We start from the raw sequence: 18,204 nt of genomic DNA, 5'->3' as shown, positions 1-18,204 counted from the left end.
ATAGCTTACAAATGAATACACGTGAATAACCACCACCCAAATCGAGAATGAGAACATTATCAGCACCTAGGGTTTCCGGGTGGGAATTCTCGCCTGTTCTCAGGAATTTGTTTCGCTTTCCTGTTCCCGAATCCCGAGGTGTAAACTGTTTTCTGTTCTCCACGATGAATCGTTTCCACAAAGTGATGGCCAATACTACCAACCACCTGGGTTCAAGGAGCCGATTTTCCCTATTTCCCGACCATCTATTCTCAGGATTATGGAACGGGAAAGTGAAAAAAATTCACGAGAATGTGTGGGAATTCCCACCCAGAAACCCTGTCAGCACCCCAGAAGCCCTACTCCTGCTGATCCCCCAGTCATAACCTCCTCCTCCCCAAAGGTAACCACTGCCCAGATTTCCTAACATCATATATTTTATTTGTGTTTGAATTTTTTATATGCACTTTCATTAATTTTTTAGCCTTTTAATCTTTGTTTGACTTGAGGGATTTATAGAATTAAGAAAAATCATGGTACGTGATGTAATAGGGTAAGATGGGAGTTAAGAGAAAGGCATAAGGACCAGTGAATGATTCTTACGCAATATTCTAACCACAGTGTGGAAAATCCATGCTGTGGGTAACTATTAAATATCACTAATAATACTGATTTATTATAAGGGAGTATGTAACAAATCCTTCCCCCCCATTTTTTCCTAGCAACAGTTATTTCTCTATTTAGATTAGGAGGTTTTGGTACAGGATTATTTTAGGATGACTTTCTGTCTGAACTTCTCTGCATGTTTTATCCTGTTGATGGACTTGTTGCCAGTGACCCATGCGCCTCCCGGTCTCAATGCAGGTATCCATCAGGGAGGAATGCCAACTTCTCTCCAATTTTGGCATCAAGGCAAGCGAGTGTTTCATGACACAAATTGCCCCAGAAAGCAGTAAAACTAGCAGACCCCTAATCCCTGCTACCCGTGCCAGGTGCTGTGGTATTCACCATTAATTGATAAGATTTCTACAAAAGATACCTGTTGAGTCTGTTTTGATAACCTCTGATACAAATTCTAAGAGAGGATCATGTCTAGTGTGTGTAAAGATTGCTAAAGTGAGAGCTCTTTTTTTCTAACGTATTGTGTGAAAAATTTCAATCATGCAGGAAAGGTGAAATAATTTTACAGTGAACACCTGTATGTGTACTCACTACCTAGTTTCTACACTATCAGTTTATTACACTTGCTTTATCACTTATCTGTCCATCTGCCTATCAGTTCATCAGTCCATCTTATTTTTAAATGTATTTCAGAGTAAGTAATTGACATCAGTACATTTCCCCTAAATACTTTAGTATGCATATCATTAACCCGAGTTTAGTGTTGATTTACAATTTTTTTCTTTTGAGGTGAAATTTACATACAATGAAATGTACCATCATAAGTGTACACTTGCTGAGTTTGACAGAAAACTGTCTTTTTCTGAAAGGAAATACGGCAGGGGCTCTGAAGAAAAAGAGGGGCTGGAAGTCTTTCGCAGCCTTTGCCCTGCTTGAGTGGCTGTTGGTGGAAAATAGAAGCTCTCCTGGGTTCTGGCTTGGATCACCCCGAGCATTATGGCCCATTCCCAACATACATGTGGGTGAACTCCACCTAGTGGCTTCTCTAAAATAAGTTTCTACCTCCACTGTAGTATTGTTGCCAAGCTATACAGTGGGTACAATAGCACCGATTGGAGGGTGCAGCTGCTCTTCTTGCCCATTTCCTGAATTCGTCAATAACAAAGTCATTCTCTGGAGAAGAATGGTAATCAAAGCTATCTTAAAATACCAACTAGCTGTCGTATCACACGGAGGCTTTTTCATGATATTTGATTTATTTTATACAATAGGATACCAGATGAATACATCATCTTGGCCAATGTTTCTCATACGTACACTGAGCGGATGTGAAATGGCACCTGCAACATTCTTTAAGAAGGTAAGCAAGATGTTACCAAAAAGCTTCCCTCAACTGGGCTGTGGTTTCATTGTTTTAATGGGAATGTTTAAATACTTTGTCTTCTTTGACATGGAAAAGTAAAAATGCTTTTTAAATTACTGGATTGGCAAGTGTATTAGTCTGCTAGGGCTGCCATAACAATACCACAGACTGGATAGCTTAAGCAAAAGAAATTTTATTTTTTTATTAAAAAAATTTTTTTTAAATTAAAGTTTATTGGGGCGACAATTGTTAGTAGTTACATAGATTTCAGGTGTACACTTCTGTAATACATCATCTATATCTCGCATTGTGTGTTCACCACCCAGAGTCAGTTCTCTTTCCATCACCATATATTAGACCCCGTTTACCCTCTTCTAGAGCCCCGCTCTCCCCTCCCCCTTTACCCTCTGGTAATCCCTAAACTATTGTCTGTGTCTATGAGTTTTTATTCTTTCAGTTGTTTGTCTTGGTCTTTTGTTGCTTTTGGTTTATATACCACATATCAGTGAAATCATATGATTCTCTACTTTTTCTAACTTCGCTTAGCATTATGATCTCAAGATCCATCCATGTTGTCACAAATGGTCCTATTTCGTCTTTTCTTACCGCCGAATAGTATTCCATTGTGTGTATATACCACAACTTCTTTATCCATTCATCTATCGAAGGACATTTTGGTTGTTTCCATGTCTTGGCCACCGTAAATGCAAAGAACAAGACAAACTAGACAAGTGTCCATTGGATACCCTACAAAATCTTTACAACATTACTGATTACATTCCCCAAATTGATTTTCGTATCCCCGTGGCCGTCTTGTGGTTATCGATTGTGCTTTCTAATCCCCTCACCTTTCCCCTTATCCCCACTCCCCCTTTCCATCTAGCAACCCTCAGTTTTTCCTCTATGTTAAAAAAGCATTCTTTACCAGCCACTTTCATAACAAAATCATTTTTTTCCCACAATAAAAGAGAATGATCCCTTGTTTATTTTAGCTATTGGCTTTTGTAAATTTTATCTGTGTGTTTAGGAACTGATGTTGACAAATCATATTCTTTAAAGACATATTTAAAAGCAACTAAAATTACTTGGATATAAATGCTGTATCATTTGATATATGGTTTGATATAATGACATAATTATCAATGCCTTTTGTGGACAGCAGAGGGAACCATTTTGCCAATTATCTAAATCTGGAGGTAGCTTGTTCTGAGATGATAAAATCCTTTTATTTTCTATGTTATGCAAAAAGAGCAGTTCCTTTGATTTTTTTAATAAAGACTTGTTTTCTTCCAGAGCTCTGTTAATATTTATTTGTATGGCTATACTGATGTAAGTAAATTTGATAGACTGTTTAGGAAATTTAGAAGAATTAATAAACACTATGAAAATCTTCAGAGAATAAATTGCATTTTGTCTGTAATCACTTTTTGGTTTTTGTTACTTGCTAGCTAATAGTGGCTATTATTAGTTGATAGCATACTGTCACATTGGGATATATTTTAAAGTTATACATTTGAGTCTTAAAATTAGTTCAGTTTCTCTGCTATTCCTAATTCTGTTTTGTATCAGAAAAATGTATATTGCCATTTGAACTTCATTTGCTACAGAAAGTCTTGCTCTGTTATATGACAGTGTAAGGTCCTTGTCTTGAATGCTTTCTGCATTCTGTGAGCGTCCAGTGCAAATATATCAAATACCAAGGTTATCCTTTGTTAAATCTGCCCTACACCCTTTCCCCCCATATGTAATAACAGACAGTTAGTTGATCCTTAGCCACTTCATAAAGTGGCAGTATGTAACTCTGCTTCTTAACAGCTATTTAGTTATTAAATACTTTTGCTCTGCTGACTTTGAGGGTGGTTTTAAAGAAACAAATTAATATGTAATTAAAAGGCTTTTGAAGGCTAATTAAGGAACTTTCAGATTGCAAGGGTGTGAAGGATAACAGTGGAAAAGTATGAAATGATGAGATGGGTTTAAAGGGGGCATTTAAAAAAGGAACCAACCTACCAGATACGTTTTTAAAATTATATCGTGGTGAAAGAATTAGTTGTGAGCTTATTTACTGTTCTTCAAATGATTCCTTGGTTCATTCAGTTTTTTTTAAACAATATGCTTGCTGTTGGGTAGGTACTGTGCTGGAAATAACAATATGAATAAGATATACCTGCTTTTAAGAATCCTTGAATTCGTAGAAGAGTGAAGACATTACAACAGTAGTTTCACAATTGAAGGCAAGAGTGTCTCTGTTTGAAGTGGGCCTAGGAGTGAGCAGGAGTTGGTCAGAGACGCCTTACAGAGGCCAGGAGAGCTGGGCTTTGAAGTGGATGAGTTGGAGTTGGCCAGGCAGATGATGGGTTAGGGTGTTCCAAGGAGTTGGCTGCCTAGGTTTAAAATCTATAGTGTACTCTTAGGCACTTGTGCATCAGTTTTATCATCTGTAAAATGGGGATAATGATTGCACTGAGTTCACAGGGTATTGTGAGAATTAAATGAATATATAGAAAACATTTAAAACAGTGCCTGGTATATACTAACCAACTGAAGATTAGCTTTTAATGTTATTGTAGAGATCTAGGGGGTAGAATTGGCAGGTTGTGGTCTTTGAATGTGAGTATTAAGGGCAAAGGATGTCTCTAGGACAGTGGTTCTCAGCCTTGGATGCACGTTAGAATCACCTGGGGAATTAAAAGGTGCTGACCAGTTTAATAATTTCTCTGATGGTCTGGCCCTAAGGGTTCTAATGTTCAGTTGGGCTGAGAACCACTGGTCTAGGACTGTTTCCAGGCTTCTGAGTTGGGTGACTGGGTTGCTGATGGTGCCATTTACTGGCATAAAAAGCAGCCTGCAAGAAAAGATATGGCTTTTAGTGTAGCACTTGGGCTTTCTAAGAATCCTGTTACCATTTGCTTGCTTGAACTTTTTGAAAGTGAGGAATACGTTTTTAATATTTGTTTCTGGATTGGATATCACAAGTGACCTCAGACTATATGACTTTCATGTTCTTGTGTCGCGTTTTATATTTTGAGTTTCTTTTTGGATAGTATATGCTACTGTTCCTTCTCTTTGGACTTAATCACCTTTTAACATACCTTATAATTTACATATTTACTGGTTTGTTTGACTCCCTCTTTCAAAATTTCTTGTTGATTGCTTCTCCTTCTTTTCTCTCCCCAGCCCCTAACTAGTATCACCACCGCCACTAGGATGTAAGCTCATACAGAGCAGGGATCTTTGATATTTTTGTTCACCAATGAATCCTAAATTCCTAGTACATAGTATATAATACATATTTCTTGAGTAAATGAATGAATGAATTACTGTCAGGCTGTTTTGTTTCCTTCCAGGTTATTGGCGCTGCTTCAGAGTAAGTAAGATATTGTAGAGCAGAATTTCAGAGAGCTCTGTGAGAACTGTTTTCTTCTTGTGTTGAATTGATAAACATGGAGTGCAATTTTTGGTTGCTAAAGGTTGTAAGAATACAATTGAGCAAATGCTTCTTAATACAGCTAAACAATGAAAACTTTTTTTTCAAATGTTTTGGTAGGAACCACCAAGGCCACCTCTAAATTATTTTAAAGTAGGAATGAAACTCGAAGCTATAGACAAAAAGAACCCATATCTGATCTGCCCTGCAACTATTGGAGATGTTAAAGGAGATGAAATTTATATCACATTCGATGGCTGGGGTGGAGTTTTTGATTATTGGTGCAAGTACTATTGTCGAGATATTTTCCCAGTTGGGTGGTGTCGTCTGACAGGAGATATATTACAACCACCAGGAACTCATGGTAAGATAATAAATACCTACATTTTCTTTTCTTTTATTGAAATTGGGGTGCTCAGCTTCCTTTATAGTTGATACTCAATTTAAAATCACGTGGCATTCCATTGTTTATATCTAGAAGATCATTTTTAAAAGGTTGGACATAACTTACATGCATGTTTTTTTTTCCAATTAAAATTTATTGGGGTGACAATTGTTAGTAAAGTTACATAGATTTCAGGTGTTGCATGTTTTACATGGTTTGGGTCATTTTTTCAAGTTAAGTGGATATTTTGATAGTCTTAAGTAAAATCTGTAAAAATTTTGACTCTGGAAGCTATCATAGATTAGTGTGTTATTTTAGTAATGTGCTTATCAGTTGTAATGCTGTGCTTCGTAAGTTGAGTACTATGATTGTCTAGATATTTTCTTTCAGAGAAAAGTCCTCAAAATATTGGAGCTCCTTTGGGACTCTTCCAAGGCCTTAAACATACTGAACCTGGTCTTCTGCAGTGGATAACTGCTGAGATTTAAGGGGGGTCTAAGCTCAGAACCCAGCCACTGGCCTAACTTAAATATAAACTTATTTGTATAGTCAAAAGTAAACACATTTAAAATTTACCTCACTATATTTATCTATACCATAAAAAAGAAAGATGGGTATAGAAAATGAGTAGATCAGGTGTGGAGGAGGGCAGTGGCTGGGTAAGAGCAGATGGCTGTATTACAGTTGTCCCCCCTTATCCGTAGGGGATACAGTCCAAGACCCCCAGTGAATGCCTGAAAGCGTGGATACTACTGAACCCTATATATACTATGTTTTTTCCTATACATACATATACTCGATGGCTTCTCTGAATTACCAGCATCACTACTCTTGCACTTTGGAGCCATTATTAAGTAAAATAAGGCTTATTTGAGCACAAGCAGCGCGATACCACGATACTTTGATACTTCGACAGGTGGTCTGCTAACTGCGATGGCTACGAAGTGATTAACGGGCGGGTCGTATACAGTGTGGAGATGCTGGAAAGAGGGATGAGTCACGCCCCGCCCGGGTGGGATGGAGCCGGACAGCATGAGATTTCATCATGCTACTCAGAACGGCGTAGAATTGGAAACTTAGGAGTTTATTTCTGGCATTTTCCATTTCATATTTTTGAACTGTAGTTGATCACGGGTAAATGAAGCCATGGAAAGCAAAACCACAGATCAGGGGGGACTACTGTCTCTTGTAACTTCTGTGATTTGGGACTTGAGCACATCCCGTTGTACTACAGTGTTACATACCGTGACGTCCTTTTCATTAGGTACCTCTTTTAGGAAGCAGGTATTATTGATTGATTTTTGTAAAACTTAGTATGATATAGCTGTATGTGCATGTAAGGTAAATGAAGCATAGTTTCTGCCCTCAAGAAATTCACCTTTTTTAAAAAAAATTTTATTGGGGAATATTGGGGAACAGTGTGTTTTTCCAGGACCCATCAGCTCCATGTCAAGTCATTGTTTTCAATCTAGTTGTGGAGGGCGCAGCTCAGCTCCTGGTCATCACTTTTCAGTCTAGTTGGGGAGGGCGCAGCTCACTGGCCCATGTGGGAATCGAACCAGCGACCTTGGTGTTATGAGCACTGCACTCAACCACTGAGTGAACCTGCCACTTGAAATTTGCCTTCTGATGGGAGAGGTATGAATGGAAGGATGGGCTTAAGTATGATATGGAATTAGCAGTGCAAAAATAGAGATGTGTGCTAGGTATGAAGGTGGCCCAAGGACATCCAGTCTGTTTAGGCTGGAGGGAAAGGTGGTTGGGCTTCACCAAAAGACAAGTGATGTATTAAGCGAGCAGAAGGAATTTGCCAGGCAGAATGGAGGTAGGGTGGACACATCACAAAGGTTAAAATTGCAGTTTATCCTGAAAACTGATGAGTTCAGTGTGGGACACAGTGATTTTGGGATGTGTGGCCAAGAATGCTGTTCTCCAGTGTTTACTCTCCCTTTTTTCCCTGAGTAATACTATTTGGCCGCCTAACATAAAGACTGTATTTCTAGTCTCTAGCAGTTAGATATGGCCCTGAGACTAAGTCCCGGTCAATGGAGTGAAAGTACATGTAGTGTGTTGTACTTCCGGGAAGTACATTACGGAGAGATGAATGTGCTCTTCTCTTTTCCTTCTTCCTACTTCTATCCTGATTCTAGGAATGTGGTGGTTTTGGGTGGCGCTCCATTTGGACCATGAAATGGGGCCATATTGTAGGCATAGCGGAGTGGAGAGCAGAAAGGAGCCCGAGTCCCTGAGAACTTGTGGAGTGGAATTTTCATACTAGCCTGTCACAGACGGTTGAGAGAAATAAACTTTTATATAAGCCACGATTCTTTTAGGTTTTTCTGTTACTGTTGGCTGAACTTAATCCTCCTACCTGATTCAGGGTAACTTTAGGCCATCCAGGTGGACATGTCCATTGGATAGCTGCACGTGCAGGTATGGAGCCTAAAAGAGAGAGGTCTTGGTTGACAAAGCAAGTTTGAGAGGCGTCATGTTCATTTAAACAAATACTCTTTGTGTCGGGGATTATAGGTGCCGGTAGCGGGTGGGTAGGCAGCTTGTATATCCTATTGATAGCAGTAAGTGGTGGAAGTTTGGGGTGTGGTTTTCATTGTTCATGTGTAACAGGTGGAGGTAGAAGAGGACCAATGACAGCCTTGTAGGTCAACATTTAAAATAATAATTTTCACGCTTCACCTGGGGGAGCTTGTTGCAAGGCTGACCCCCTGGTGCTCACATCCATGGGTTCTGAATCGATAGGTCCAGAGTGGGGCTCAGGTGTTTCCATGACATGGTTTGAGGCCCAAACTTTGAGAAACACAAAAATCGGGGTGGGGGGGTAGAAGATAGAAGTCAATTTAGGACACTGAGAAAAAGTACACATAAATGTAGGAGAGTCACGAGTTTGGTTCCCCCAACAACAGGAGAGGAACGATTTTAAGGAATAAACACCACCAAATGCAGCATAAAAGTCAACATGAGAGCTCACTAGTGGTCTTAAATAAATGCGTGGTTACTAGACTTCTTTGAAAAGCCAGATTTCAGAGAGTTGAGTAAATGGGAGATGCAATGTGTTTAAAAAAAATGTGGCTTCACCAATACTTTCTGAGATCCGCTTCCTTTGTCCTTTACTTCAAGAGACATTTCACCAGTTAAAGTGAAATTTAGAAACTTTGCGTTGATTTACGTCCCTTTACCCTGCACCATTTATGATATAATTATCTTCAATATTTCCTCTACGTTCATTGAGAACAATAGCATTTAGACAGTGTTATATTTGATTCGGCCATTAAACATAACTTAGAAAACTCAAGAAAAGGAAAGACTATTGTATATACCTCCATTTTTGCCCTTTCGGTTCTTTCCTAATTTTCAAGGAGTCCTTCTTTTATCATTTTCTTTCTATTCAGAGAACATTTTGTAGTCATTCTTTTAGGGTAGGACGGCTGGCAACAAATTCTTAGTGTCCCTTCATCCAAGAAAAACGTGTTTATTTTTCCATAATTCCCCATAATTCTTGAGAGATTGTTGCTAGATATAGAATTCTAGGTTGACAGTTATTAGGTTGATGCAAAAGTAATTGCAGTTTTTGCAATTTTTAACCTTTTAAACCGGTTATTTTTGCACCAAGCTAATATTTTCTTTCAGCCCTTGAAAAATAATGTATAACTTCTTTCTTGCTCCCATGGTTTCTGATGAGAAGTTTGCTGTTATTTGAATTGTTTTTTCCCCTGTAGTTTGCATTACGATTCTGGGTTTGTGTTTCTTTGTACTTCCGGTGTTTACTTTATACTTTAATTGCTGCAGTGTGTACAAGTTTTGAATTATTATAACTTCCTGTTGAGTTGAACCTTTTGTAGTAACTCTCTTTATGGTAACTTTAAAAATATATCTTAAAGTCTACTGTATTTTACATGAATGTAGCTATACCAGTTTTTGTTTGGTTGGTGGTCTTGTTCTCTCTCTCTCTGTCTAATGTTCAGCCTTTGTCTATCCTTATATAAATAGATGCATGTCTTGCACACAGTTGGATTTTGATTTTTTGTCCGATCAGTCTGTCTGTCTTAACTGGAGCTTTAATCTTTTTGTATTATGGTTACAGTTATATTTAGTTTTCAGTATGCCACCTTATTTTGTGTTTTTTATTTGTCCTGCCTTTTCTGTTTTATTTTCCTTTTCTGGCCCTTTTTGAATTTTTAAAATTTTTTTTATATTGGGAAACAGTGTGTTTCTCTAGGGCTCATCAACTTCAAGTCGTTGTCCTCTAATCTAGTTGTGGAGGACGCAGCTCAGTTCCAAGTCCAGTCACCGTTTTCAATCTTAGTTGCAGGGGTCGCAACCCACCATCCCATGTGGGAATTGAACTGGCAACCTTGTTGTTGAGAGCTCGTGCTCTAACCAACTGAGCTATCCGGCTGCCCCACCGGCAGCTTAGCGGCAGCTTGTTGTTTTCAGTCTAGTTGTGGAGGGCGCAGCCCACTGGCTCATGTGGGAATCGAACTGGCAACCCTGTTGTTCAGAGCTCACACTCTAACCAACTGAGCCATCTGGCCACCTCGATTTTTTTTTTCTCATTCCATTTCCCCCCTCTTCTTGTTTAGAAGTTATATACTATATTTTCTGTCATTTTAATATGCTAGGAATTTTAACATGCTTTCTTAACTTAATGGAAGTCTGAAATTAATCAATACCTTTATTTTGCAATTAGACAATAAAAGGAACTTAGAATACTCTGCCCATCTACTGCCTTACAATTCATGTTGTTACTGTTATATATTTTAATTAATTACATGATATCTTTTGGTAGTCTGAAAAGCTATTGTTGTTTATATAGTCAGTATTTGTTGAGATTCATCAACATAGTCAGCATATTTTTTACTCTTTATTCCTTCTAGGCATCTCAAACCTTTCATCTGGGATTAATTTTCTTCTGTCTGAGGTAGATCCTTCAGACTTTCCTTTAGTGTGGGTCTGCTAGTGGCACACTCTTTCAGTTTATGTGCATCTGAGTATGTCATTATTTTAAGTCCTTCCTGGAAAGCCATTTTCTCTGAGTATTGAATTCTAGGTTGACAGCTATTTTCTTGCAGTGCATTGAATATGTTCTTTTGCCTTTTGGTTTCCATTGCTGTTGAGAATTCAACTGTCAGTCTAACTATTTTTTCTCCAAGTATAATCTGTCAAGTTTTTCCCTCCCACTACTCTAATTTTTTATGTCATCTTTGATATTTTGCAGTTTCATTCTGATACTTCTGGGTGTGGGTTTCTTTGAATCTTGATATCTTAGCAAAACCACACATACACAAATATGTTTGTGTACTTTCAATGTGAAAATTTTTTAATGTTTGGTAATATGTTTTACTGTTTTATTATTATTAAGGATTTCAAATGGCACGAGTAATTTGATGTTGTAAAATGCTTTCATGACTACTTTTTTAATATAAATAATCCAAACCATGTTAAAGTAGAATTTGTAAGCGGAGGAGTAGAAACAAAGATGTTCCCACTGGTACCATATTCTGTTTTGTAAAGATTCACAGAAGGTCTCAGAAGAACTTGAGGATTTAGCGGGAAGTATAGTTAAAAATTGTTAGTTGATACCCACCCAAAGATATTACATATATGATTCATTTTGATTTTTTGCTTTTAAATTACAGATAGATTAATAGTGTTAGTACTGTACTTACACAAGGCGAAATAGTCTTTTTGAGTAGAGAAAACATTTACTTTAGTCAATACATCATTTATTAAATGGCAGCTATTATAGAAAAGTATCATTTCTTAGATATGTGATACATTCTTGAAAGTAAAATATTGTAAAATTGTTTTTCATTATTAATGTAAAAACTTTTCTCTAATAGAAAATGTAGTAAGTGCTCAGAGCAAAAAAATGAGAAAAGCATGCAGAGATAACCATGGCAACCAGTTTGATCATTAGTTGCTTTCGTACTGCTTTTTTCTTTTTGTCTTACATCTTTAGAATACACACATGGCCAAATCAATATAGAAATGTTGAAATAAGTTATGGTATAGTTACTGTTTAGAATAATACAGAACAATTTAGAAAAATGGAAGTGTTCCTATTTACTAGGAAAGAAAGCTCTCCAAGATAATATTAAGTGAAAAAAACCACAATCCCTCCAAATACAGAGTATACCATTAAGTCAAAACAAATATGTATTTCTATATGTAACTATAGATATAGTATGTATATAAATACATAGGAAACATCTGAAAGGCCATATATTGAATCTATACTAGTGATTATTTCTGGAAAGGGGTGTAGGGTGATGAAGGAAATGGTAAGGGGAACTTTTGTTTTTATCTGTGGTTTTTTCCTAAAAACAAGAATAATTGCATTTTACATTTGTACTTTAAAATTAATTAACAGTTTTTTAAAAAGTTTGTTGGGGTGACAATTGTTAGTAAAATTACATAGATTTCAGGTGTACAAGTCTGTATTACATCATCTATAAATCCCATTGTGAGTTTACCACCCAGAGTCAGTTCTCCTTCCATCACCATATATTTGGTCCCCTTTACCCTCATCTCCCACCCATCTCCCCCCTTACCCTCTGGTAACCACTAAACTATAGTCTGTGTCTATGTGTTTTTGTTTCTCATTTGTTTGTCTTGTTCTTTTGTTGTTTTTGGTTTATATACCACATATCAGTGAAATCATATGGTTCTTTGCTTTTTCTGTCTGACTTATTTCGCTTAGCATTATAATCTCAAGATCCATCCATGTATACAGATTTAATGCAATCCCCATCAAAATCCCAATGGCATTTTTTAAAGAAATAGAACCAAAAGTGATCAGATTTGCTTGGAACCATAATTAACAATTTTAGTTTGCAAAGGGATTATCCTGCATATTCTACTTTCTTGCTTTCATTTTCATAATATTTTGTGACTGTATTCCCACGTAAAATATCCCTATGAATTCAGTTTTATTTGTATGTGTATTCCACGACATGGCTATGCCATAATTTATTTAACCAAACTTCTATTGTGTTTGACATTTAGAACATTTCTAGATTCATGTTATTAAACTCGTTGATAGGATGAATATATATTTGCGCACCTCTCTAGTTCCATAGGATAAGTTTGCTGAGTCAGGGGGTATGTTTCTAAGGCTGACAAATTGTCTTTCAGAAAGGTATATCCATTTCCACTCCCCTCAGAGGTGGGTAGAAGTGTTTTTTTTCCTTCTCTGGTCAACTTTGGGTATTATCTTGTTTTTGCTAATTTAAAACATTTTTAAAATTTCATTTTCTAGATTACTAGTGAGGTTAAATCTTTTTCTTTCCATGTATTTTGGCCATTAATATTCCTTTATAGTTTTCTTGCTAATTACCTTTTCCTACTTTTTTCTTAGAATGTTCCTTTCCTTGTTGACTTGAATGCTTTATTTATTGCACATATCAACCTTTTGTCATAAAAATAAAAAAATATTCTCAGTCATTTGCTTTTTAATGTCATTAAAATCGTACAGAAATATTTATTGACTTGAATATTAAACAATTTAAGGGCCTTAGAGTTAGATAATTTCAAAAGGTACACATAATATTAAATTAATTGAACTTCATAAAATTTTTATAATCTATTTTTATTAATTTTGAATATTTCTTAAAACACTGAAAATGTTTTTTAACCTTTATATAATTGCTTTTTCAATTTTTAAAAAAGGATAGATCACTTAAAACTTTTTCAAATAATTAATGACCAAAGAGAATTCACTTGCATGGTTTCTTAAAGAAATGTAGTGAGGCATCATGAATGCTACTTGATTTGACTTTAGATTAAAAAACTACTTATTAAGCTTTACTGGTTTTCTGTTCATGAATAGTAATAAAGTTTAATTTACTTTAAAATTTTTTCTAACAAAAAATTCCCCTTATGTTAACACTACTATAATCAGAAACAGCCAAGTTTTTATCATGCTTATTTTATCATTGGTAGAAAAATACACTGAGAAACGTACCTTGGATAGAAAATTCAACAAGCTGTGCAGCTTTTTTTCTCTTGTTTATTTAGGTTTTCCTTTCTTGGTTCTTGTTAGGACCCTACAATCTTTCAAAGCCCTTTGCTTTTGGTTGGTGCTGTCATAGCTCATCAGATTTATTCTGGAGACCTATACAGGGTGTCTGGTGAGAAAGAGAGCAGTATTACTCTGTCCTTGGCAACTTACTGAAGGCTGAGTCAAGTAAACTAAAACCAGGTCCATTGTAAGTTTTCTTCTTGAATTTATTTGATCTTGCTGTTTTCTGTTTCGACTTGTCCCCTGAGCCCCCTTGTATCTTTTATCTTAGTTGTCTCTAAAACAATGATAGATATTTAGGAATGCCCTGTAAGCTATTGGTTTCTTCGCATTATTGCCCTTCTTTTGTCTCCAGCATATACAGTTGTAGGAATTTATAGCCAGTCATCTCATTAAAGTCCAAATATTTAATACATGAAGGAGCAAGAATTAGAATCCAGCAACTTAGAACCAGAACTGGGATTACCATTATTTTAAAGGCTATATGTGATATTTAAAAAATACGTTTTCTTTTTCCTGTCCTTATTTGGGAAAGTTTACAAACAAATGAGTTACTATTTTGTTTTCTATAATTTTATTTATGAATACAGTAAATGTAGGATGCTTTTTTGTCTTTTGAGAAATTGGAGCGGTTCAGAAGCAGAGGGTTCTTTTAAAAATTTGCCCCAGTATTAATTTTTTCGAATATTGTGGGATATTAAAAATGTTTTTAGTAAATTGCTACATCGTAAACCATTATGCCTGGTTTTAAAGGTACTTAAATGCTTTTGTTTTATTTTTTAGGGGAGGGAGAACTGGAATTTTTCTTTTTTTTAAAGTATATAAATGGAGTTGGTATACAATTTTATATTGGTTATATTAGCTTCAGGAGTACAATATAGTGATTTGACTTTTTATACCTTGCAATGTGATCACCCCACTAATTCTAGTAATCATCTATTACCGTGCAAACTTATCACAATATTATTGACTATATTCCCCTTCCCCTTTTCACTCATGCTCCCCATTCCCTCCTTTTAACCATCCATTGATCTCTGTTTTTATGAGTCTGTTTTTGTTGTTAGATTCAACATGTAAGTGAAACCATATGGTATTTGCCTTTGTCTGCCTGACTTAGTTCACTTAGCATAATACCCTCTAGGTCCATCCATGTTATCACGAATAGTAAGATTTCATTCTTTTTTATGGCTGAGTAATATTCCATTGTATATACTATATATACCATATCTTTATCCATTCATCTGTTGATGGACACCACCTAGGTTACTTCCATATCTTGACTATTGTAAATAATTCTGCAATTAACATAGGGGTGCAGATATATTTTCAAATTACTGTTTTCATTTTCTTTGGATAAATACCCAGAAGTGGAATTGCTACGTCCTATAGTATATCCATTTTTCGCTTTTTGTGGAATCTCCATACTGTTTTCCATAGAGGCTGCACCAGTTTGCAGTCCCACAAACAGTGCACAAGGGGTCCCTTTTCTCCACAGCCTTGTCCCAACACATGTTGTTTGTTGACTTTTTGATAATAGCCATTCTGACTGTTTCGAGGTGGTAGGTATCTCATTGTGGTTTTGATTTCTATTTCCCTGATGATTAGTGATGTTGAGCATCTTTTCATGTGTCTGTTGGCCATCTGTATGTCTTCGTTGGAAAAATGTCTTTTCTTGTCTGCTGCCCATTTTTTGATTGGATTGTTTATTTTTGTTACTGAGTTGTATGCGCTTCCTATATATTTTGGATATCAACCCTTTGTTGGATGTGACATTTGCAAATACATTCTCCTAATCAGTGGGTTGCCTTTTTGTTTTGTTGAAGGTTTCCTTTGCTATGCAGAAGATTTTTAAAGACATGATACAGTCCCATGTCTTTATTTTTGCTTTTGTTTTCCTTGTTCAAAGGGACATGTCCAAAAGATATTACTTAGACTGATGTCAGATACTTTACTTTCTATGTTTTCTTCTAGGAGTTTTATGGTTTCCGGCCTTACATTTAAGTCCTTAACTTAATTTGAGTTTATTTTTGTATATGGTGTAAGAAGGTGGTCCAGTTTCTTATTTTTGCATGTATCGGTTCAGTTTTTCCAACACCATTTGTGGACGAGACTGTCGTTACTGCAGTGTATATTTTTACCTCAAAAGGTACTTAAATACTTTTAAAGTTAACTATATAAATTAAACTTTGAACTTACTGATTTTATTTAACTTAGCTTCAGATTTATGTATCATTGATTGTAAATTAATGACTCACACTGGCGTGAAGTGTCTGTCATCTTGTAGCCTAATTCTTTAAGCAATTGTGACTGTACAGACCAGGAAGGAGGGCAGCAAACTTCCAGATGCTTTGAATATAAAGTTGCAGAATCCCAAGGGTATAAGAGGAATTCTTTGGGTCCAAAGAGAACTGTGGAGGAGGGGAAAACCTAGAATCAGGAAGGTATAGCCAAGCATTCCTGTCTAGTGGCACCACAGGCTATCAGTGACCATCTGAACTCTTTTCTTGATAAAATCCTTCATTTTATTGGGTTCCTCACTCCCCCCTCCACTTTTCCTCTCACAGAAACAGCTTTAATTTACAAGTGAAACTCAGTGGTAACATGGCATTTTCTTCACAACTTTGTAAAACATTTCTGATAATATTTGATAGAACTGGCATATTAGATTTTCTTTGTTGCTAATTCAGACATAAATTGTGTGAATAAGAATTTTCTTCTTAGGATTAGGGTAAAAAAATTTAAATAGATTTTAAATGCAATTATATTGTGTGCTGTTAACTTCTTTGCGGGTTTATGTTATGTTATGCATGCGTGTGCACGTGCATATAGTTTATTTTTTCTTAATTAAAATTCTAAGGTAGCGGGTTTTAAAATCTAAACTTTTGATCTTTTTAAAAAAATGCAACTAGTCAATTTATATAGTAGTATTATTTTGTAAAACCCTTCCTATATAACATATTCCTTTTGAACTGTTTTAAAATTAGTCTTGAGAAGTATTTCAAAGCTTCCATTAAGTAAGAAGTAGCTCTACTCCCCACCCCACTGCATTCTCATTTAAAAAAAACAAAACAACAAACCAGAAATTATGTCTGCTTTTGCTCTTTGTTCAGATGTGTGCAGAGGAATATGTGGTTTCTGTAACTTGTGCTTCCCCTCTCTAAATTTTGAAATTAAGATTTTAGTTTTTAGGACATGTCTTTACCAACTTTTTCCCTTTTTTTGTACAACTGTGTATGTTCAGTAAAAACCACATAAAGCAGCACTTTTTCTTTCTCTCTTTTATAGTGGGTCAGAAGTAACAGAGGTACATGTAATGAAGGCTGTAAAAAGTTAAAGGTGTGTCAGTCCCATCAGAAAGCTTCTGAATAAACACTCAAGTATTTGTTTAGATTTTTGCCCTTGATGTAGCTTATAATAATATACAGACTGCTAAGCATATTTACTACTTTTCTTGTTTGGTATAAGTGAAATAGTTAGAAATGCTATCAACCCAAATTACTCACTCAAAGCCATGAAATTTAAAAGAGCTGATATTTTCTTTTTCATATGATCAGCTTGGAACACATGTTTTGCTTGTGAAATGAGACAGCTATTATAATGCAATGAAGTATCTTAAAAACAAAACAAATGTCCTTTCTCTGTTTTAAGTATTTCAGCTAAATACTGTGATTATTGCGAGCAGAGCCTGGAACTTCTTTCTTATTTCTGTTGTGTGATATATTTTAACACGTCCTCTTGAGACTATTAAAATGTCTTGGTTTTTAGGACATGTGGTCCAGCGGGGATAACTTTGTCTACATACGCAATGGGTTGGCAGTTAGATTTTGCATGTCTTGTCATTTCTTTCCAGAGTCTCTGACCCAGGTTAACCTTTGGTTCTTCTCTGAAGGCAGGAGTGAAGGAAGTTTGAACAGGTGACTGATGATCACTGTCTATACAGCCCACAGACAATATGTGAATTACTTTCGCAGTCCTTAGTCCCCTCCTCCAACCCCCACCCCCTTAAACCAACAAATGCAAATAGCTTCATCCCCATTTGCTAGAAATTCTGGCTTGCTTGGGCAACATGGGCTTTGTTGTTAGCGCTTTCTTCAGAAAGGCAGTTTTATTCCTGGTAAAGGAGAAAGGCTATCGAGTGGAATCACCTTAATGGTAAATGCAGCAACAACTTGTTTCTCGGGAATATTTTGAAAGGTAGGAATTACCCCCAAAGTTCCTTTATGTTGTAGTTGAAGTGTGGTTAAAGAAATTCATTGTCTGCTTTGTTAGCTTTTGTATACTAAACATCCCAGTTCATTTCTGTTATCTCAAAAATCCTGTTTTGTTCTAAATATTACATACTGAAATTGTTGGCACTGTTATTTGATTAGTCACCTCTAAAAATTGTTTTA

The 18,204-nt window shown here is 36.1% G+C and overlaps 1 protein-coding gene across 4 annotated transcripts in view; it reads left to right on the top strand.

Annotated features, from left to right (window-relative positions):
* SCML2 (Scm polycomb group protein like 2) overlaps nt 1-18,204 on the top strand; it is a 71,567-nt gene that overhangs the window by 23,721 nt on the left and 29,642 nt on the right. For all 4 annotated transcript variants that reach the window (XM_019755382.3, XM_074323703.2, XM_088794780.1 and 1 more), the window contains 2 exons: nt 1,872-1,960; nt 5,511-5,754. In XM_019755382.3, the coding sequence (XP_019610941.1) occupies nt 1,872-1,960; nt 5,511-5,754 (333 nt within the window). The remainder of the gene's footprint in view (nt 1-1,871; nt 1,961-5,510; nt 5,755-18,204) is intronic.

Source organism: Rhinolophus sinicus, chromosome 18, assembly GCF_057876585.1.
Source record: "Rhinolophus sinicus isolate RSI-liver-muscle chromosome 18, RSI-T2T, whole genome shotgun sequence".
NCBI classification, from domain to species: Eukaryota; Metazoa; Chordata; class Mammalia; order Chiroptera; family Rhinolophidae; genus Rhinolophus; species Rhinolophus sinicus.
This window is presented reverse-complemented; position numbering and strand designations above follow the sequence as displayed.